Source organism: Urocampus carinirostris, chromosome 14 (genome assembly GCF_059441175.1).
Source record: "Urocampus carinirostris isolate Australia breed hairy pipefish chromosome 14, RoL_Ucar_1.0, whole genome shotgun sequence".
Classification (NCBI taxonomy): Eukaryota; Metazoa; Chordata; class Actinopteri; order Syngnathiformes; family Syngnathidae; genus Urocampus; species Urocampus carinirostris.
This window is the reverse complement of record NC_142362.1, coordinates 36,991,024-37,014,223: the sequence shown is the minus strand read 5'-3', so window position 1 is coordinate 37,014,223 and position 23,200 is coordinate 36,991,024. Positions and strand designations below refer to the sequence as shown.

At 41.9% G+C, this 23,200-nt stretch overlaps 1 protein-coding gene across 1 annotated transcript; it reads right to left on the bottom strand.

Moving 5' to 3' along the window:
* Positions 1 to 867: 867 nt before the first annotated feature.
* Positions 868 to 12,767, bottom strand: ndufa10 (NADH:ubiquinone oxidoreductase subunit A10). The gene is made up of 10 exons (XM_088352944.1): positions 12,600 to 12,767; positions 11,320 to 11,488; positions 9,195 to 9,410; positions 9,033 to 9,119; positions 8,837 to 8,958; positions 3,515 to 3,594; positions 1,569 to 1,623; positions 1,417 to 1,502; positions 1,117 to 1,225; positions 868 to 1,047 (listed from the first exon to the last, which is right to left on the bottom strand). Exons 1-10 carry the CDS (start codon positions 12,672 to 12,674, stop codon positions 979 to 981), a joined length of 1,068 nt encoding a protein of 355 aa, XP_088209070.1. The 5' UTR covers positions 12,675 to 12,767; the 3' UTR covers positions 868 to 978.
* Positions 12,768 to 23,200: the final 10,433 nt, after the last annotated feature.

The following is a 23,200-nucleotide window of genomic DNA, read 5'->3' as shown; positions in this document are numbered from 1 at the left end:
TGTTCTGACCGATTTTTGGGGGCTTCGCTGGAAAGTGGGTCAATCACATCTTCTGAAGTTAAAGGGGTATCCCCTTCTTTAAGCTGGGCATAAGCGCCCATCTGTTATGAATTTACCATGCCATCTCACTATGGACTTCCTCTCTGGTGGCTCCTTTCCAAATTTTAAACAAAATGCACGTTGAACAACAGTTCATGATTCAGATTTTGCAAATAAAGCACAGAAAATGCCTTTTCTGGTTAGCACCATTAATAGGTCTGAAAATATATTTACCCCAAAAAAATCAATAGCCTTACAAAAAAACCATTATGTAATTAGCTGTAAAATGGCACAACTTTTATCTTACTACTGTTATTAGTAAAGACATATGGGGACTTTAAATGTGCCCAAGATTTTCAGAACACACGGCGCTATGGTGCAAACTTACAATGTCAATTAGGTATGATATACAGTTTTAGGATACAGAGAACGATCTGATCTATTGGCAAAATAACTGAATATAAAAATATTCGCTTGTTACAGCCCTAAATTGAAATTATGTGACTTCAAGTGTTAGCTTCTTGGCTATATTAGTACGATTAAAAAATAAATCAATGTTATTTATATGGTAATCAATGAAAGCAGCTGCCATATAAAGTCTAGCCTGAGGCGCATCTTTGGAAGGCTATAACATTTTTGATGACCTTATTCAGTTTTACAATTAGGTCGAAAAAATCTTTGTAAGATAAACGACTGCTATAATAAACATTGATTGCTGTAGAAAAGAGGCAATTTCTTTGACCAATATAATAGAGCTCATCACCAGAGATGCTTCTAATAAAGTGACCAAACGGATCAGTGTGTGTGTGAGCATGCTCCAAGATCACCTTTTGAATGTTTACGAGATAAATTTATTCTTTCAATACATACATGATAGGATGTACAATTGGAGACAATGTATAAGCACTTTCTGCTGCAAACTGTAGCAAACGTTCTTCCTCACTTGAGCCAAATGTATTTGTCTCCGACATCTGCATTATAGCCCTTAGCATATTTCCTCCCAGGAAGCTTAAAAAAAAAAACAATTCAATAGGTCAGTTTTTGACAAACGGTAGAAGTCACGTTCATTCTTTGTACCGATTTAAAGGCGTAGAATTTTTCATCGAAGTCAAGCCCTCCAACAGTGATCTCGGGCAGATACTTGGGAATTTGTGTCAACGTTGACACACTGTGTTTGTCTGCAACACTGAAAACAGCAAAATATCTCTCATTCTTTTTTTGATGGATAACCCTCAATTGAGTGTCTGCTGTTAGCATCAGTTTATAAAAAACACAAGAGACTTCAGTTTCAAATTGTCACATTTTGCATTCTCCCAAACACAGTAAATAACAAGCAAGGAGTGCAGTTTGTTTATATTTCATTGACCGATATCTCACAGGGTTCTCATGTAATGGTAGGTGACGTCATCCTGTTCCAGCCACGGGCCTTTGTCAAACTTCAAATACTCAATGTCCTCTGCCACCTGGTTGCATTTGAGAATGTCAATGAATTGTAACATGGGAGAGGTTTTTCTTCATAAGAGACTTACCTTTTCAAAGTCTTGGGCTTGGGCTGCATCGTACATCAGCAACTCAGACTGTTCACTGAAATCCAAAAGCCAAAACTAGTTTACAAATGAATTGTGACAATCTTTATTTTCATATGTACCAATTTTCAGTCATTCATTCACTCATTCATCCATTTCCCAACAGCTTATCCCTAGGAGGGCCGTGTGAATGATTTTGTGTAATTATATATAAGCCGTTACTTTATTATCAAGCTTTCAACCCTGCAGCTTACGGAATGATGCGGCTAAAATGCATTTTTTGTAGCGGCTGCAGGAGGCACCCGAGCAGTAAAGGTCAGGGTGATAAACATGGAAAATATGTGTCGAGGGAGAGGCAGGTTTAATGTAATTTTGTGTTTTGTGCAAAAATAAAACTAGCATGTACAAACCCTCATCATAGAAAAGGTGTCAATCGAAGGGGGAGTGCCAACTACCATCTTGGGAATCATTTTACGAGTCTGTTTATTTGTAAATGGAAATATCGTGGCGAAACAAATGAAATAAAAGGACCAACATCCAATAAGGCAGAAACGTTTCAGGCAGATTTTTAGTATTATCGTGTTTTGGAGTATTCAATTCTGTTGGATTGTCCTTGATGTATAAAAGGAATTTTCGCAGACATTCAAATAAGTTGAAGATGGGCAAGGGACATAATGGCGAGTTACAACGGCTTTATAGTTTTTGAGTATCTTGTTTCAGACTTACAGTAATGTTTCTCTGATGAGTTTATTTAAAAATGGCTATCACATCTGGAATCCCAAGAGCTTAATCTTTCCAATAATATGTGACATGACGTATTTCAGTGACTGGTGACATCGTAAAGACACATTTTTGTTTATCACAAGTCCAGCGGCCCACCACAGCGTTAAAGGGTTAAGGTACCGTATATTAATAAAACTCTTTCTGTGTACCATCTTTCTTTGTAAATATCTTATGTTTTTATCTGAACACAGGTGGCTTATGGAAGTTGTGGCTTAGGTATGTAAAATATGTACAAAATGTTTTTTTCCTTTAAAAAGGTACTGGGGGCGGCTTACAATCAGGTGCGCTCTATAGTCTAGTTTCACAGCTCTATAGGTCCAACTCCCACTCAGATGTTTTCTCGTCAAAGGTAGAAGTTTGCTCTTTATGAAGTATCAATGATGATTAAAAAGAAAATCTTTAAATGGATAATACAATTTGAATTGTTTTTATTCTTATTAAAAAAAACTTTTTGAATATTGTTTATAATTAAAATGCATGTGTCATTCCTTGAAAAAAATATATAATAAAAGACGTAAAAGAGATACAATAAAATAAATAATGGGATGTACTGTTTAGGCAAAAAATTGTCTTTGCCGTGGTTGACGCGAATCAAACCAAGGACTCCCTCAGAGCAGGCAAAAATCATACCACTAAACTTTTTTTTCTTATAATTTCTTACACATCTTTATAATACTGCATAAAGAGCTGTTGTTAAACGGACATAAAAGGCAACGGGCAACACTTTTTCATTTTTTGATCCAATATTCTGAGATCAGTTCTGAAGGTCTAGTTGAGGAAACTGTGAACGTGCAATTATCCCAGATATATACAGCTGGCTTGACATTGCCGCCCTGTTTTATCCTGGCGTGGGAAATGTGCAACCGATTGGGTCAAAATGCGCCGGCCAAACTAGATCATGCTGCACTTATTCAGTTAGCCTGGATTTTTTATGCCACTTTTGTGCAATACCCCCTGCACTGGTTGCCAGGGAACAGAGACAATCACACACACTCATTCCTACAGACAATTCAGACTCACAATACCAATAGGGCTGGTAGCTGAATTAGAACCCAGAACCAGTAGGCAGGCGAGTTAACCAGTCATCCACCAGGCCGCAGTTAGCAACATGTTATGTGTTTGTAGTTTGGCTTTTCCCAACAACCACGCAAACATGCATTACGCACCTGATTTCTGGCAAGAAGGTCTTCTTGTAGCTGTCTTCAATGCTCTTCAGGTACGCCAACGGCACATTCTGAAGATAAGGCTTAGAGAAAACAAATATTCAACTTAAAGGGAGTCACATCCACAAACAAAACCAAAAATAGTCAGTGTTTTTACAAATTATTGTTCACCACGAGAAAAACAGGCATAATTTGATTCAAGTCTCATTCAGGAATGGCCAACACCTAGATAAAGGCAATTGAGTTTTTTTAAAAGCTTGATCAGTGAATTTGAAATTAGGAGTCTGTTATCCAAATAAAAAAGGGCGGTTATTATTGCACCTAAAAATCACAATTCGTGGATTGTGGATGAATGCAAGCAGTAAAACAACTGGTCGATTACAAAATTAATCAACAATTGTTTTTATATCGGTTAATATTTGAGATACAGTGCGAAAAAAAGTATTCGGACCCCCTTGAACTTTTTATTTCTTTGCCACAATTCAGCTTCAAATGTTACTTTTTGTTGTTGTCAAGAATCGACAACATCTGGGACACAATTGTGAGGTAAAAATAAATGTATTCGATATTATGTTTTTTTTTAACAAATAACAAAAACTGAAAAAATGGTGTGCAAGATTATTCTGCCCCATTACTTTAAAAGCAGCAAACTCGCACCAAAATGTCACCAAGGATCTCTGAAAGCTCAATGTTGTGTTAAATGAATGATGATAAATAGAATCCAGCTATGTGTCACCAAGTCTCTGCCGGGATTCACCTGCTCTCTAATAATCTCAGCAGTCTGTTTGAGATGTAGAAAGTATCATGAAGACTAAAAAAAACACCAAGGAGGTCTGGGATACTGTTGTGGAGAAGATTAAATCTGGATTTACATACAAATAGATTTCCCAAGCTTTAAACATCTCAAGAAAAACTGCTAGCAATCATATTGAAATGTAACAAACCACTGTGAATCACCAAGATCCAGCCATCCAGCTGAAACAGGGGTCTCTCAAATATTTTGAGGGCCCCGCCTTAATATATGTTTAATCAAAGTCTGCGCAAGTTAATATGGAGACTAACTCCATGTTTATTATTTAGCCAGGGCTAAAAATTAGGAACAATTCACTTGCAAATGCAGCCAAAACAACAATCCTTGCGGGATATAAAAAAAACATTAGCTTCCAAATCATAATTCCGTCTGCCGTGTGCTTTAAAAAGGGTATTTGAAAGTCAGCGTACTTGGCTGGTCGCTCCCATTAAAACCCTGACCTGTAAAATATACAGAAAAATAGAGAGCCATAAAGCAAAAGACAAACAGAGAAAGAGAGATAGTCAGAGAAAGTGACAGAGAGCAAAAGAGAGGGAGAGGACACGAAGGTTACTTATGACTAATAGGATTTTTATTCTCACAAACTATTTGGTTTCTTGATCATATCAAATATTCCCTATAATTAAACGTCTTTAGCACATTTTGACCTAGATTTTTTTGGGAAACTGTTAGGGGCCGGTCACACAGCCGTTTGCGGCTGAATCACGGCTAAAATTTTGCGTTTTTTTTTGCCCGTGGTTGCCCGGGATGGAAAATGCGCAAAATTGGCCAACCCGCTGTTCATCGGTGGTATGCCCGCAAAACAGACGCCGGCGACTGTTCCGCTTCCTCATCGCGTCATTTCTGCGTCATTTTCTCGTGTGGACCACGGGTATAAAAGCTCCCGAGCCGGTGTTGTGCCCAAATCCGACTCCTACGCAACACCCACACCGCCCCACCCCCTCGACTTTTTCATCCACGTTAACAAACGCATTTTGTAGAATATGATCGCACTTTATTGTTTAAATAAACGCGTTATATAGACTAGGATCTCCCAATTGTTATAATTAGCTCGCTTTATAGTTTTAATAAGCGTTTTATATAGAATACGATCGCTTTAGTTGGAAGCACAGAAGAATGCGCGTTCACGCGAGGGGGGGAGGATTTACCGTTCGATTACGTTCACAACAAAAACAAAGACGGAATGGTTTAAGTTGTATTACATTTCCAACAAATGCAAGACGAAATGGTTTTGGTTATATGTTCGCCATTACATTCCCTTAAATTGAGATAAAACGAGGTAAACGTGGTTGAAGTAGTGAGGGGATGCAAATCTTGGCACCGGACTGTAGAAATCATAACCGCACAAGACACAATCCGGTGAAGATCAAGATTTCAAGCTATGGCATCATTTTTATTTTATTATCTTGAAAAGAATTGTCAAGAATTAAAAATGGATTAAGACGAGGTCACTACGCTGACGGGGGTGGGGTTTAAGGGTTATTGGTCTATCTTCTTTATTCATTATCGATCAGTTTATAATACGCTACAAAGCTTAGGAGCCGGGACTCTTACTCTCAGCCAAAAGGCCAAGCTAAGGTCCTAGCATTAAAGCCTTGCTGCGACCATTGCGAATGCACCGAAAGATTTATTTGAAATGAAGAGAAACTACGCTGACGGGGATCCATGTTCACCCCCTTGACGTCACGAGCACAACTGACGTGTGCTCGGCATTCGCGCTGTTTGTACGCGGAGAAAGGCGTTTGACTGTCACACGCGTAACACGCTAATTTCACGTAATAACACCGCGATACAGGCGCAGAACATGCTATTACCATGCTCCACCCACGATTACCCGCGGAAATTTCCCGTCCTACCCATGTGTAAGCACGCACTGGCCGCGGCCAGAGCACGTCGTTCCGCGTCATTTCCTCGTGTTGACCACGTGTGCGGCACGCGGTTTAACACGTGCTCAAACTTTTGAGCAGCTCAAAAGTTTTGAGCGCGGCCAACCACGTGAAAATTTCCGACCGCGAGTAAAGCACTGCTCTATCTCGTCTATATGGCAGTCTCAAAACGTCCAACAGCGCCCAACAGCATCTGCTTCACGGTCAGATATTTCTGGCCGTGGTTCAGCCTCATTACGCTCGTGAAAGGCTGTGTACCCGCGCTCTGAAGAATTGAGCAGCGCCAAATAGTTTCGTGCTGCCACCCGCGCGCGAATTTCCGACCTCGTGTTAAGCACCGCTGTATCTCGTCTGGATGGCGATCTCAATGCGTCCAATAGCGTCTGCCTCAAAGGCAGAAATTTCTGGCCGTGATTCAGCCGCAAATGTCTGTGTGACCGGCCCCTTAAGGATATAAAACACATCTGGTAAATTTAGAAAGGTTGTAATCTCACTTTTTACATGGGTTCAAAGATGTTCAATGTCAGCGCCATGGGTCACACGACAGAAATCAAGCAGATATTCAATTTCTTGCCAAACGTGTCCTCCATTGTATTGTCAATGGTTGCAACAGCTTCTGTTATTCATGCTGTTATTTGATTTTCAGATCCCACGCCATGCAATTTCCTTTTGTGGGGAATTATGAACTACAGTAAGACCTCGGTTATCGCGGTTAATGGGGACCAAAACCACCCGCGATAAGTGAAAATCCGCGAAGTAGTACCTTCAAAAAAATTTCTTATTTTTTAGACCCGGTTAATGGGGAACAAAACCACCCGCAAAAAGTGAAAATTCAAATTTCTTCAAAAAAAAAAAAAAAAATCTCATCTCATTATCTGCACCGCTTATCCTTATTGGGGTCGCGGGGGGGCTGGAGCCCATCCCAGCCATCTCCAGGCAGTGGGTAGGGGACACCCTGAGCTGGTTGCCAGCCAATCGCAGCTGCAAATCACATTAGTTCTCGCAGCTTGCTGCGTTCTTCATCGACGCACAAGCCGAGTGATCCACCGCTGAGAGTCGTACAGCAGGGCGATTTTACGTCCGCCCGGGACGATCGGAGACATATTCACGACAGGGTTTTTATCTGCGCTGCACCGCGGGTGCCGTTCGGTTGCTCCCGCGAGCGAGCCCCTAACCCGCGGCGCGGGTACTTTCAGGCGCGATATGCACGACACCGACACAGTTACGGGGGTCCCGCGCACGTCCGCCGCGCACGTCCTCCGCGCGCGGACGGCCGCCTGTCGTCGCGCCGCGCTACTGGGGTCGTCGGACGAGCGGGCTCCCCCCAGTTACGGGGGTAGCCCGATCACGCCCGCCGCCTTTTCTCGCGTCACGCCGTGTCACGCCGCTGCCGCCGTGTGACGCCGCGTCCGCCGAACTCTCTCCGTCACGCGGCCCGGGAGAATTTAACTAGCAGCTTGATGTGTGTTGTGTGACCAGTGGTCACATTGAACATCTTTCAACATTCTATGAATATTAAATACATGTGATCCAAGCTTTCTGAATTTACCAGATATGTTTTTATACCCTTGATAGTTTCTGATATATTCAATGTCAAAATGTGCCAAAGACTTTCGTAACACTGTTTTTATATTATATTATTAATGTATTACTGATTTATTTTCTTACAATTCTACATGCTAGAAGAAGACTGATGAGAGGTGCAGCCAAGAGGCCCATATTCACTCTGGAAGAACTGCAGAGATCTACACATTAGGTGGGTGAGTCTGTGCATAGGAAAACAAAAATTTGTACACTGCACAACTCTAACCTTTATAGAAGAGTGGAAACAGGAAAACGATTTGTCACAGATAAAAAGTCTTCCTTATTATGTGCAGAGGTCACCTGGGAGACACTAAAAGTCAAAAATGGTCCTCTGGCCAGATTACACCAAAATTGACATTTTAGGTCAAAATGCAAAACAAATTGTTAAGCGTAAATGCGACACAGCTCATTGCTCTAAACACACCATCCAGACTGACCAACGGGGTGGTAGTCTTGTTGTTATGGGCATATTTTTCTTCAACAGGAAAGAACGGTTTGAATTGATGGAAAAATTAATGGGGCCAAATAAATGAAAATTCTTGAAGAAAAGCCATTGGAGTCTGCACTAATAAATATATCCCGTTGTTAGGATGGCAATGTCAAAGTACAAAGTTGAATACAATTAAAAACCTTTGAAGCAGAGCTAAAAATAGCAGTTCTCTAACACTTTAGATCCAACCTCACTGAGCTTGAACTGTTTTGCAAGAAATAAGGGGGTTTTCAGTCTCTCGATGTGCAAAACTGAGAAACATACCCCAAGCGTCTTGTACCTGTAATTTCAAAAGGTGGCACTTGAAAGTGTTAACGCAGTAAGGGCGAGTAGTATTGCACACTCAACTTTCCAGGTATTTAATTGTTAAGGGACACTGTAAAATTTGATCATTAAATGTTGCTGTGTTGTGTAGCACCAAACCACAAAGAAGAATAATGTGACCAAACCACACTATATCGCGTGTGAAATAATAATTTCAGCCAAGAGGAAAGAAAAACTAATTAGCATTTCCATAAAAATGATGATTCTAGACTTTAGTAATTTAGGCCTACTTTGTTGCTTTGTTTCAGCTTCTTCTGCACCTCATCAGCAGGTACATCCACATAGATGACGAGATGCGGAGGCAGGAACTCGCAGATGCTGATGTGTTTGATCTCGTTGTAGTGCTCCACACCTTTTTGTACCAAAACCACGTTAAAGACACAGAGTGTGTATATTTGTTGATGTCAAAGGCAATGTAGCACTTACACTCCTTCCTGATGTAGCCCTGCTTAAACATGGCGTCCAGGAACACCATATCACTGAAGGGTGAGCGCTCCAGGATGACACCTTGGCCTATGTCACACAACGTTATAATTTCAATGAAAATTTAATGTACTAACAAGAGACTGTAGTAGATTTTCATGCTACCTGTGGTGATCATGTGTTCAATGGCGTTCGAGTAGTGCAGCAGCCGCATGTTGTACATCCACAGCTGCAGCCTGTAGCTGTTTCCGTCGGCAGCTTTCGGGTCCTGGTAGAATTTCTCTAGGCTGCACATGCCATAAAAGTCGACCGGAAGAGGCTCCTTATCTCCTGACATCTTATCCAAAAAGAAGGTATCAGGTTCGGGCATGTAGAGCATCCCTGAGAAAACACAACATTGTTAAATTAGAGAGAAAAAAAATATATACGTATAGACAATATTAATATGTTCAAAATAAGAAGAAAAGACATCTTTGAATTTTAAAACTGCAAGAAGAACTGGGAAGCGAGCCTTCAGATAAGAAATTCCCACTTGTTCCTAAGATACTTCCCTAATCCCTTTCATTTACTTCAGTCTCCTAGACTAAGAAAGCAGATCTGCTTTCCTGGTTGAGAAAATAAAAAAAAAGCAGCATGATGAGCTGATAGTGACAATGATGTTAACAGTTCAGAAAAGTCAAAATGACAGACAACAGTGTGCAATAATAGTCAAAATAACGAACTCGGATCATAAGCATTACAAATCAACCAAAATATTATGATCCTTTATTATTTTTAATATTGCTAATTATGGCTTATTTTCATCTTGTCCTAATATTTTGAGATGGAATATTTTGCTTTTTGAACATAACTCGCAATATTAAAATAAAATACATAATTTCAGTATATTTGTTATAAATCCAGACTGAGTTTTGCTTTTTTAATTGCCTTAGAGCACAGATGTCAAACAGGCGGCCCGCGGGCCAGATCAGACCCGCTAAGGAATTGAAGCCGGCCCGCGAGACAACACTCAGAGAAGCGCAAGAGAAAAACAAGCTGCAGGTTGATATATGTCAACTTGATGTTGCCAAAGCCAGGTGCCTCTCACAAAGACACTGTATTTGTATTTTTTTCTCTCTGTCTCTGTCTGCCTTCGAGGAAATAAGGAGGTCACGCTTAAAATCAACCTTTTACACAATAAATCTGCTAGTGTACTTATCCAAACCAGTGGAGGCTGATTATGTTTAAAAAAGTTACAGACATTTATTGGGTTATCGTTCTGGGACCTATGATTAGACCTACATGGACATTTGTGATGCTTAAGCATTTAGTGTACACTTTGCACAGCTCCTACAATGACTTCTGGGGATGAAGAAGCCCTTGAATCATCTTGACATGATAAGTATGCTGGGTTTAGGACGCATTTGACACCATCAGGCCCCCTTGTAATAATAAGCAAGAACTGACTTGCAAGAAATACATCTTTTTGCAAAAACCTCATTTCCTCTGAATTGTTCTCAAAAACATGTTATTTTGCTCAAACCTAGCTAAAATCTATAGCAGATTACTGAAAAACGAAACGAATTAGAAACAAACATTTGTTTGAGGAAAGATGATGGTCTAATCTTTTATTTGGTGGTCTTAATTTATACAGGACCAACACATAGTTTTTCCAGGAAAGATGAGTCAAAATGCTCAAACTCAGCCATTTTACTTGGAAAAAAATAGCCTATTTTGGGAGAGTCAGGCGATTTATTTTTGTAAAATGGCTGTCACAAAAGGGTCTTCCTCAAAAATAGAGCACTGTGAGATTAATTTTTTGATTGATAACCTAATTAAACATATATATATTCAGAGTGATTATTGAGAATTTATCATGTTGTTAAGGACTTTGATAATGGTAATTTATTATGCCAGTTAGAAAACATCTATCCGTCCATTATCTGCACCGCTTATGCTCAGTAGGGTCGCGGGGGTGCTGGAGCCCATCCCAGCCATCTACGGGCAGTGGGCAGGGGACACCCTGAACTGGCTTCCAGCCAGTCACAGGGCACACGTGCTAACCACAAAGCCGCCGTGCTCGGTTAGAAAACAGATACTACTAAATATGAAAAACAATCAACGAATCGTTTTCCACCATTTATTTCCTAGAAAATCACAACCCACCACTCGAGAGGTAATTAGGAAACCAGTCCGCAGGCTACCAGAAAGATCTTTATGGGCCACATGATGCTCGCTGGCAACCTGTTGGTGACGCTGCTCTAGAGTAAGTGGTGTTTTTTACAATCAAATATATTCACAAAATGCTTACCCAACTTGTTGGCCAGATTCTGTGCCAGGTTTCCTTTGCCTGACGCCAGGTTGCCATCCACTGAAATAATCTTGCTGTACCATTTCAAGCGTGGCGTGGTCCTTTCGCCCAGTACATACGCCAACCAGCCATATTCCAGCTTATTTGCAGCCGTCGTGTGCACGGACACCTTGGGTAAAAAACAAACCGATGCAGACACTGACCTTAAATCAAGGAGAATAACAAGGATTGTTTGTGAAAGTGCAGCAATATAAATAGTACAGCAGCATTTAAGTGATAAAACCCAAAATTATTTTTTTTCTATTGAAAAAGTATTACGCTAATACTTCTGGATGCAAAACAACGGTTTAGTTCTGCTAATACTGATGACCAGGAATATCCTGCTTCTAGAGACACATACCGATAACCAATGGTGTATTTAAGAAGAAGAAAAAAACAATACCTTTATGTGTACTTTTATATTGTTTACAATTAAATTTTAAATCTCCAGTAAACATCTCTTCAAAAAGAAGAGACAAGATCTTGATATAGTACATACTTTGTCATTTTATGAAGTACAAACATTAATTTGCCAAATGTGTATACAAACCATCAAAATAAGTGAAGTACATTACAAATGTTGGTCATCTTTGAACGAATGTGTAGTACAGAAAAGTAGCACATTGTGTGCAAAAAGATGTCAATCTTAATCAAATCACAGGACAAACACGTTCCACGCACAAAACCAAAATCTCTGTACTTATTCGAATACAAAAGCCCGTAAAATCACAACAGTGCAGTAAACATTCTGGGCCAAGCTCTGCAACATCTATAAACGTTGGGACACTTTCATTTGAAACTTAATGCCTTCTCTGATCTTGGCATCAAAATATAAGCAAAAACAAACGCTTACTATAGAAACAATTTTAAAGTAGTATTGAAATAGAGCGATTTTTTGTTGTAAAACTCATTACCAATCCCAATCTGGGGACGCAAATTGTAAACAAAGCAATTCCTTATATTGCGACGGGTTTTCATTGAAACGATTTATTTGAGGACATAGCTACACATAACGCTTGCCGCTATTATTACTGTTTAAATGAGATACATAACATCAGCAGTATTTTCCTAAAACGTTCTTCTGTGGCTTTCCTCTTAGATTTAACTGACGAGCAGCATAGATATTGAAGAGGCAGCCTTTAGTGCTGCTGGTTTACCACGCAGCTAGCATGCTAGTTTAGGACGTCATTGTAGAAGTAGAATACATAACAGACCAGAGCTCGTGCATTTTGTCTTCGTACCCTCTGAGCAACATTTGCAGTTTTTACGGCGGTTGCCACGGGTCGGAAAACCAACCGGGTCGCCCTCAGGGCCATTATCGATCAACTGTCCTCCAGATCTCCTCCGACTTGACCTGAAAACACATCAACGAGTCGCAGAGTGGTGCGTCAGACATAAAGGGGCCTTCCTTTAATTTTGTCTCAGCCGACATACGTTAAAGGGGTGGCTAACCACTGCCTGAATACAATTGCTGTTTTATAACGTTTATTTCACGGAATGTTTGTACTACGTCAATAATGTAAAATAATAGTTCGTAATCAAATAGCTTGTAATCTAAATCATTTTTTAGGATTACATTGGTGCCTCTTAGCGTTTAAATACAGGTGGCAGTACATAGTTATTGTTACAATGTATGTGTTTCACTCGACAACAGAAAGAACCATTACTGAGCCATGACTTCCAATTGAGGCCATTTCACCGTTAATAATAAATACTACATAGTGACTGTGGACTATTTCTCAAATTTTTGGGAAGTTGATTATCTGCCTTATACCAAGTGCACCACAGTCATCCACAAGTTAAAGGCACATTTCGCTCGCCATGGTGTGCCTGATGTGGTGTTTTCGGACAATGGCCCACAATATAGCTCACAGGAGTTTAAGAGATTCAGCCAGTCTTTGGAATTTGAACATGTAACATCGTCGCCCACATATCCCCAAAGCAATGGAAAAGCAGAGTCTGCTGTCAAGACGGCTAAAAGGTTAATGGGGAAAGCCCTGCGGGAAAAGTCGGACGCATATCTAGCCATACTGGCTCACAGAAACACTCCTGTGCAGGGTTTCCAGGCCAGTCCTGCACAGAGACTGATGAGCTGACGGACAAAGACGTTACTGCCCATGTGTGAAAATCTGCTTAAACCTGCAATTGTGGACACTGGTAACGCTGTGCAGGAAAACAAGCTCAGACAAGCTCGCTATTACAATAGAGGGGCTAGCGGACTACGGCCTCTGCAGAATGGAGAACTGGTGCGAGTACAGTCACAAGTGGCCGGACGCACTGTCTGGACACCTGCAGCGGTGGTACGACAGGACCAGAGAAGGTCCTATTCGGTGGAGCTGGATAACGGGACTGTGCTGAGAGGCAACCGTAGACACCTGAGGCCAGCACCAGGGGTCTCACCAGCAGCAGAGACGGTCATCGCGGTCCCGCCAACCTCAACCCCTAGTGGTGGTGATCACGTCACAGACACACCTCAACCCTGCTCAACAGCTACTGTGCCGGATCCTCAGATGGCCCAGACTGGTGTCACCACCACAAGATGCGGCAGGGATGTTAGGAGGCCTGCACACCTCCGGGACTTTGTTTAGCACAATGTGAAGAGAAAAAAAAGGGAGGTGTTACAATGTATGTGTTTCACCCGGTGCGGTTATAAGGGGGCACCAACTTGCAATGTAAATACTGAAGTTTCCGGTAAAGCTGAGTGACATACATCTGTGTGCTAGTCTTCATTAATTCATGTAATATCTAGCATAAAACAGTTATTTATCTTATAAGGTACCGTAAATTCCGTGATGCGGCCAAGCGACGCTCGAGTACAAAAGGTAAGATCTAGACCGGTAGAATATATGCGCCGAGGAAGACTGCAACTTCACTAAAACTGGCCGCATGCAAAAGGCAACTTTTCGGGAATGTAATGGCGAACATATATCCAAGACCACTTCGTCTTGCATTTGTTGGGAATGTAATACAACTTAAACCATTCTGTCTTGTATTTGTTGTGAATGTAATCGAACGGTAATGCACACCGTATATAAACCACTTTTGAGCAGGTAACGTGTTTATTTAGCCTTTTTCGACTCAAATCGCTCGTATTTAAACTGTTATGCACTCTACCATAAAGCTTATTATGCTGAAACGAACTGTCAAATCATCAACAGATATAAAAGTGAGATAAAACGAGGTACGTAAAAGTGGTTGAAGTAGCGGGGGATGCAATTCTCGGCAGTGATGCATTTCTCGACTTAACACTGGCTGCGGGAGCGTGGGACGACGTCCATACGACAAAGTTTCTTTCCGACACTGAGGAAGACGACTTTGATGGCTTCAGTTCTAAGGATGAAGATGAAGACGGTTTACCGTGATTTTAACAAGTACGGTATGTTTTTTTTAACAGACCTGTTTACTGTGTTGCGAGCGTGTTGCTACCATTAACTGCCCGGATGAAAGTTATACTATTATTATTAAAGCTTTGAAAACTCTCGGTGTACCGTCTTTCTTTGTAAATATGTGTAACCATGTATAATATGTATTTGCAACTGTATATTCATTTAATGTATTTATTTGTATTTATTTTGGACACTTATTCTGATATGTTTTGGACAGGCGAATTAAAAAGAAGGGGCGTAACAAACGCGGGCTGACGGGAAGTGGGGACCGGTAAAGGTGAGTGTTTGTGGACACGGCGGACAATAGTGGATATATATTTTTCCCACCCTTACCTTTGGAAATATACATGTTGTGGAAAAGAGACGTGCTGACATCAGAGTTTGATAAGTTTTCTAAAAAAAACAGCGTATCATGTTGTTACTGTGTTTTTACTAGGATATGTATTGGAAGAGGAGTTAATTAGACTCTGTCAATGACTAAATAAATATGTTTACCAGAAAATTACAATGAAAAAGCCCCGGAGAGCTAATTTCAGAACAGGTCCACGGGCATCTCGGCTGTCCTTATCAGGGTGCTTGTGAGCACAATGTTGGAGACCCCTGCACTACACAATAGAGCGACATCTCGTAGTCAAAGAAAACAAACTGTCTCTTTAGCTTAAAAATTGAAAAAAAACATATCTGTAGTTGGAACATTTTTCTCTGGTACAATGGATAATTTAGTTATTTTACGAAACTGTAATCACTTAACTTGTATTGCACACGCCACTTAATATAAATCAAAATTCAGAACCCTTTGAGACTCTTTGTGATTAAGGGCTATACAAATAAACATGACTTGACTTCCAGTGAAAGTAAACAAATAACAAATGCTACTTTTTTTATTCTTTCATTCTCCAAACAAACATTTTAGGCCGCTTGTTGTGATAGACATATGACATAGCAAAGGTTTGTACTTTTTCTTACTCGTTTAATTTTAATTTTGTTTTGGAATTTTCCCTTTTGAACGTAGTAGCACCTATCAATGGTAAAAATACCTTTATTCATTTACAAAACAAGGCTGCTTTTTACGTTGCTGTTTGAGAAACTCATCAAACTGGGTGCACTTTTGGTGCCGTGACCCGTGACTTCTATCAAACTCTCCGAACCGAGGACTGTCCTACCTGCCACATCAGCTCACAGTATTTGAAATTTTGGTTACATGAACGTTATCGTTAAGCTCATTACCGTGCAGTGTCACAGTGATGCAGATAGCTAAGTGTGCTATACAGTGACGTGTTACGCAGGCTGCTGATTAATTTTGTGATTTTGACTTATTTACATCTTTGAAACATGTTTAATCAGAGCACGAGTGACATTTCAGAGGGTGTAGCTGATCAGATGACAAATATTATTCAGGAGATAGGACATAAATTGGCTGATAGCATTTTCTCACATATACAGTCACACAATATAGTATCTCCTAGCGCTGCTGCCACACAAGATGTAGCAAACAGATTGAGTCAGCCTAGTCATGTGTCAGATGGATCACAGGTACAGGTGGTTACGCAGAGAAAGGTTAAGGAACCACCGTCATTTATTGGGGATGGCTCAGACTCAATAAAAGTACATGAGTGGGAAGATCTAATGAGGACATTTATTAAAAAGAGTAATGTGAGGCTTGAAGAGCAAGCAGAGGAAATCCTTATGCATTTGAGAGGAAAAGCTAAAGATGTAGTTAGGTTTGGCATTAGAAACAGTACTATAGATGTCTATACCCGCCCTGACATGATTTTTAGTCTTCCCAGGAAACACTTTAGCTGTACCAAGTACTCTGCTGTCCCTTTAGCTGACTTTTATTCAACCTTGCCCAAAGACCAGGAAGACCCCTATGACTACTGGCTGAGACTAAACAGAGCAGCTGACCTTGCCTCTGACTGCTTGAGTGAGCAGGGCAAAACATTTGACAACCCTGAAATTGAGGTTACTCGCATGTTTATTAGGAACTGCCCTTGCAAAGAACTTGCACTCACTTACAGATCTAAAACCATCGATAAGTGGTCAGCATGTGAAGCACTAGAGGTGCTGAATGAATACCACGCTGAGAAGAGCTTCAAAGCAGCTTCCCTACAACAACCTGCGAATAGAGCGCAAATTGCCGTACACAAAGCTGAGGTGATCCATGGTCCAACCCTCATGCACGAGCCACCTCAGACTTCGAGCCCACAGTATGTCCCTCTAACGGACGTTATTAGTATGTTGGAGAAAGTTCTGATACGTGTTACCTCAAACCAGTTTCAAGAGAGAAGGCGAGCTCCTACCAGGCGACCTGGAGACAGAATTAATGGTTTCACTTACAAGCCATGTATCATTTGCAAAGAAGTCGAACACAGTGCTCTCTCTCATTGCCGAGACAAAAACCTTTGCTTTCACTGCCATGCCCCAGGGCATTCTCGACGTGATTGTCCAGTGACGAAAGTTGTCCCACTGCCTCAGGGAAACTGACTGATCTGCGCTTAGGGAAGAACAGTGCAGATCAACTGAGTATACCTCCCACCACTAATGTGATGCCTGACATGCAAGATAATAAATTAATTTATGAGTTGTATAGCAACATGATACCTCCATCGAAGAAGCTGATCTTTCAGGGGTTTCAGAGAATAGCGGAGACTGACGAACTGTTTTACACACCTGTACTTGTGCAAGATGGCCCCACTTTCAGAGCGCTGTTAGACAGCGGGTCGATGGCTTGTACAGTAAGTGAGGACACTGCTAAGTCCCTGCTGCAGCAATTCCCTGATATGATGAGTTACACGGCCGATAACTATGTCATTGTAGCCTGCGGTGGACACCAAGTTTCTCCCAGAGACATGTACGACATTCACGTCACAGTTTACGGATGCCAAATGATAATGCCAGTAATGGTTGTGCCAGGCCAGACAGAACAGATGATCCTTGGCAGCAATGCCATCAAACATATTTTGACTCAATTGAAAAGCACTGACGGCTATTGGAGATTATTTTCCACTCCTGACAACGGTCTGTCCGATAACCACAGTCAATTCCTGTCAATGCTTTCTAACACAGAGAGATGGAGAGGTGATTGCATTCCAGACAAGGTAGGGACAATAAAAATCAAGAGTTGCGTGACGCTGAATCCACGGACCGAGTACGTTATTTGGGGCAAGTTACCTGAGTTGGCCGGGACGTCAGCGGGCAGCACAGTGGTCGTTGAGCCAACCCAATCTAAGGCTGGGCCGAGACAAGTCCTTGTCGGACGAGTTGTTACTCCACTCTGGGGAGATGGATGGTTGCCTGTTAAAGTCTTTAATCCCACGGACAGAGTGTTGGTGCTGAGAAGAAACAGGAAAATTGCAGATGTGTCTCCTTGTATCGCAGCGGAAGACCTGCCCAGTGCAGAGGAGGTCAAGTGCAACGTGCAGAGTGTACAGAGCAAAGATGTCCGACCCGGGTCAGAAGAGGATATGATGCGTACATTGGAAGCTCTGGGACTGCAAGACATTGACCTGAAGTCATGCGAGGTTTCGCTGCAGTGTAAAGACAAGCTCCTTCATATCATCGAACAATTCGAGTCAATCTTTTCTCGCCATAAGATGGACTGTGGAGAGGCCAAAGAGTTTGTACATCGTATCCACCTTGTTGATGATAAGCCGTTCCGTCTACCCTACAGACGTATACCACCAAGTCAGTATGAAAAACTGAGGACGACTCTGAACGAGATGGAAGAGAAAGGATTTATTCAGAAGTCGACTAGCGACTATGCATCTGCGCTTGTTCTCAGTAGCCTAGATGGTAAGGCGCCCGCTTTGAGACTGGGAGGTCGGTGGTTCGCGCCCCGGCCGAGTCATTCCTAAGACTTAAAAAGTGGTCGGCGGCGCCCTCTGTTGGCTGCGGCTGCATCGGCTCGCTACAACGGGTCAGGTGTAATCGACATTTCGTTCTGTGTACATTGTTACACAGAATGACAATACAAGGAAATTATTATTATTATTATTATTATATGGAAGCGGATTGGAGAACTAAGGGTATGTACTGATTTCAGAAGGCTTAATGCGAGAACCATAAAGGATGCCTACCCACTACCGCATAAAGCTGATGCTTTGGCCGCACTTGGGGGAAATGCCTTTTTCTCCACGATGGACCTGACGTCAGGCTACTACAATGTCCCCTTGCACCCTTGGGCTTCACGAGTACAACCGGCTCCCCCAGGGACTTTGCAACAGCCCAGCAACATTTATGAGGATGATGATGTCGATATTCGGTGATCAGAATTTCATGAGCCTATTATGTTACCTCGACGATCTGATGGTGTTTGCCCCCACAGAGGAAGTTGCACTCCAACGCCTGCAGATGGTGTTTACTCGCCTTAAGGAACACAACCTCAAGCTCGCACCCAAAAAGTGTTTTTCCTCAGACGGACAGTGAAATTTCTTGGGCATGTCATCAGTGAGGATGGAATTCGGACTGACCCCGAGAAGGTGAGAGCGATAAATGACGTACAAGTCGCTGACCTAATGGAGTCTGATGGCAAGACGCCATGCCCTAGTAAAATCAGATCTTTTCTAGGCATGGTGATGTATTACCAAAGCTTCATTGAAGCATGTTCTGTGAAGGCAAAACCTCTGTTCAGGCTCACATCTGAATCTGGTGCCCAGCATAAGCGCAAGAGAGCCCTTTACCTCACTGTTGGACCAGGTCAACGGAGTGAACAACAGTACTGTGCAAGAGGAAATCAGAGTATCCAACAATTGTCACGCTGTTGTAGACGAGAGTGCTGAGACATCAGATGAGTCCGTGAAAAGGGCAGTTCCACCAGGCACGAATGGTTCTGTGACATCAGAAGAAGTTGCTGCTGTCTTCAGTGCTCAGTCCACTGGCGGCGTGGGTCAAGTGATGGGAACGGATGCTAACTTCAATCTTCTGCAGAAGGAAGATCAGTCAAGGGCACTCCCAAAGAGTCAGTTTGTTGGTTTACAAGAACAGGACAACACAATAAGTAGAACCATGTACTTTGTGCATAGACACAAGAGACCTACCAGGCGTGAGAGAGCTGTCGAGTCGCCAAGTGTGATGAAACTACTGAAGCATTGGAGCAGACTCACCATACAGAATGGCATGCTCTACAAAAAAAGGAAAGATCCTCGCATGGCCAAGAAAATCTTCCAGTTTGTGGTGCCTGACTCATTGAAACAGAAAGTCCTCCACGGTTTACATGACTCAGCAGGTCACCAAGGCCAGAACCGTACTTTGTCTCTGGTGAGGCAACGATTCTTCTGGAATGGCATGGAACGTGATGTTGTGAATTATGTCAAATCCTGTCAGCGTTGTATAGTAGGGAAAACACCAGAACCACACAACCGTGCACCGCTCAAGAACATAGTCACCTCTGAGCCTATGGAGTTGGTCTGTATAGACTTTTGGACTGCTGAGCAAGAGAACAAGTCTGTAGATGTCCTGGTCGTAACTGATCATTTCTCCAAGATGGCGCACGCCTTCCCTTGCAGGAATCAAACCGCCTAACAAGTTGCTCGCCGTCTGTGGCAGGATTTCTTTCTTGTCTATGGTTTCCCACGGCGTATCCACTCTGATCAGGGAGCCAATTTTGAGAGCAAACTGATCAAAGAGCTTCTAGAGATGGCAGGGGTGCAGAAATCCCATACGACTTCGTACCACCCCATGGGAAATGGTATCGCAGAACGATTTAACCGAACATTGGGAGATATGATCAGAACCCTTCCCCCTCAGCCCAAAGCAAAGTGGCCACGAATGCTGCAGCAGCTCACCTTCTGCTATAACTGCACAGAGCATGAGACAACAGGGTTTGCACCGTTTTACCTAGTGTTTGGTAGGATCCCTCGTCTCCCTGTCGATGTCATGTTTCAACATGCTAGTACCAATGATGCTGTTGTCAGCTACTCTGACTTTGTAACCCATCTGAAGAAGGATCTAAGTGAAGCTGCTCAGATTGTACGGAGGAATACTCTCAGAGAACAGACTCGCCATGCCAAGCTGTACAACCGTAGGGCCAAAGGATCACCCCTCGTCGCGGGAGACCGGGTGTTGATCGCCAACAGAGGTGTCCCAGGGAAACGCAAGGTTGCAGATAAGTGGGAGTCGACCCCGTATGAAGTCATATCAGTCAAGGCTGATCTCAATGTCTATAGAGTCAAGGATTGCCTGACGGGCAAAGAGAAGGTAGTTCACAGGAATTTGCTGCTCTATGTTAGCTTCTTGCCTTGTGAGGGAGATATGGCCAACAAATCTGAACACTCAGGGTGTGACGCTGCTACGCATGGAAGTGATGTATGTCCTGATTTACCTGACGCGGTCGAAGGCAGTGATGTCCGTACAGTAAACTGGGTGATACAGTCAGGTGAAGAGCAAGTTCATTCAGAGATGGAGGATAACTCACTAGACAGCAGATCTGATGTCCAGTCTGACTCTCTCACAGTCGGTACATCCAGTCAAGGAAGTCAGCACATCCCCGAACAATATGATGATCATACTGCAAGTGACAATACGGAAAGCCCACCTCAGTGCTATGAAAACATGATCCCTTTGGATATGGACCCACCAGACACTGTCCTCCCAGACGAGACCCCATTGAACACTGACCATCCGGACACTGTCTCCCCTGATACTGACTGTTTAGACTTGACTGTCCCAGACCCTCAAGCTCAGGTTATTTGTACTCAACCTAGCCGTTATGATCTTAGGGTCCGCCAGTCCATCAGGCCTCCCAGTCGTCTTATTTGTCAGATGAATGACCAGTTTGTAGATGACAACTCTGTGTCCGCAATATCTGCTAGTTCCTTGTTTAGGTTCTTTAGAGATGCACTTTCAGTTTGAGTAACAAAGCTTGAGCAAGAAACAAGAATTGTGCCTATGTGAGCACTTGAAACAACAGTAACAATGTTTTATATTTCAGAGATGTAACAGGCATCTTTGAGTCTGTGCTTGGTTAGGAGTATATAAATATAATAAATATTGCATGACCTGTAGTACCTGAGCTACAGTGACCCCAATTAAAAAGAAAAATAGATAAGAAAAACTTGACGCTGTTAATTAAAGCAACAAAAGACAAAAAAATATAACAAACAAAGGAGAAATATTGATAATAAATTTGATCATTTAAAAGTATCCCATTATCTGCACCACTTATCCTCAGTAGGGTCGCGGGGGTGCTGGAGCCCATCCCATCTGTCTTCGGACAGTGGGCAGGGGACACCCTGAACAGGTTGCCAGCCAGTTGCAGGGCACACAGAGACAGACAAACATTCACTCGCTCATTCACACATAGGGACAATTTAGACTGGGTTATTAACCTGACATGAAGTTTGAAGTAAAAAAATAGTTTCATTGGGAAATAATTTTTGGTCATTTGTCGTGAAACTAGTTTTCTAGAAAAACGAGAAATTATATACAAAGTCATGACCGGAGTGGGCCCTTTTTCAGCTGGAAGTTTTTTACACAAAGCTGGCCCACTTAGCTATGAGGAAAATTTTGAACGAATGAATCTTCAGCAAGCTCTCATGATGAGGAAATTTAGGTATATGTTGATAAGTTAACAGAAAATACTTTACCATTTTAAATTTAAAAGAAAGTTATGTAAAGATTCTTATATATATAGCCACTTTTAGAAACGCGTAGACATGCCCTTAAAAATGTGCAAAATACTAATCTTACGTTTTTCAGATTGTGATCAAATTTGACCGTGGACTAGGTAAGGCTTTATGCATTGTTAAACTTGTTTGTGTCATGTTTATCTCTACAGAAACCATATTAAAAGAAAAATATATTCCTCCCCCCATCATTTTCAATTTTTAAACATTTCAGGGAAGCGCCAGGTAGCACTTTTCAGATAATAAAATTCAACCAAATATGCTATATGAAATTAGATGTACACTAACACTAACTAACATGCTGAGCTGCGGGGTGTCGAAGTTGAACATCACCTCTTTTTGTTTTGTAACGTCTGTGATCAAAATTTTAATTAATTAAGGTTTATCGGAGGGAAATAAACAAAGGAATATCGAACAGATATAGATCTTAAAGTGCGGCCATTTTTCTTGAATATAAAGGATCCAGCACTTGAGTAAATCATTCGTCACTTTGCAAGTGGGTGGAACAAATACTACAGTATTGTGGATAAAAACTACTAATAGTCTGTAGTCTGTACAGCCCTTAGATATTTCTCGTGATTAAGGGCTATACCACTAAACTTGACTTGACTGTATGTCAGCCACTTGCGATTGATGCCATGTTGGTTATATAACACCTTAGCTATTGTGGGGAGTTTTGTATGCTGCTGCAGAAGGTAATTGAAAAACATTCGCAGATCTTGTCTTTGAGGATTATCAATATTTTTAAAATCAGTCTCCTCATCTACATACACTGCTGCCTGCATCTGGGGGATCTCCTGCTGCCCTGCTGCTATCTCCTTGTTCTAGCCTCCC

Bases quoted from the DNA above. Each gene is read 5' to 3' on its own strand.
- ndufa10 (XM_088352944.1), bottom strand. From the start codon at position 12,674: ATGGCCCTGAGGGCGACCCGGTTGGTTTTCCGACCCGTGGCAACCGCC. The intron at 1,624-3,514 runs GTGCGTAATGCA...TTTGGATTTCAG, and splicing joins ACCTTCTTGCCAGAAATCAG to TGAACAGTCTGAGTTGCTGA. The intron at 1,226-1,416 runs GTGAGATATCGG...TGCTGTTTTCAG, and splicing joins TACCATTACATGAGAACCCT to TGTTGCAGACAAACACAGTG.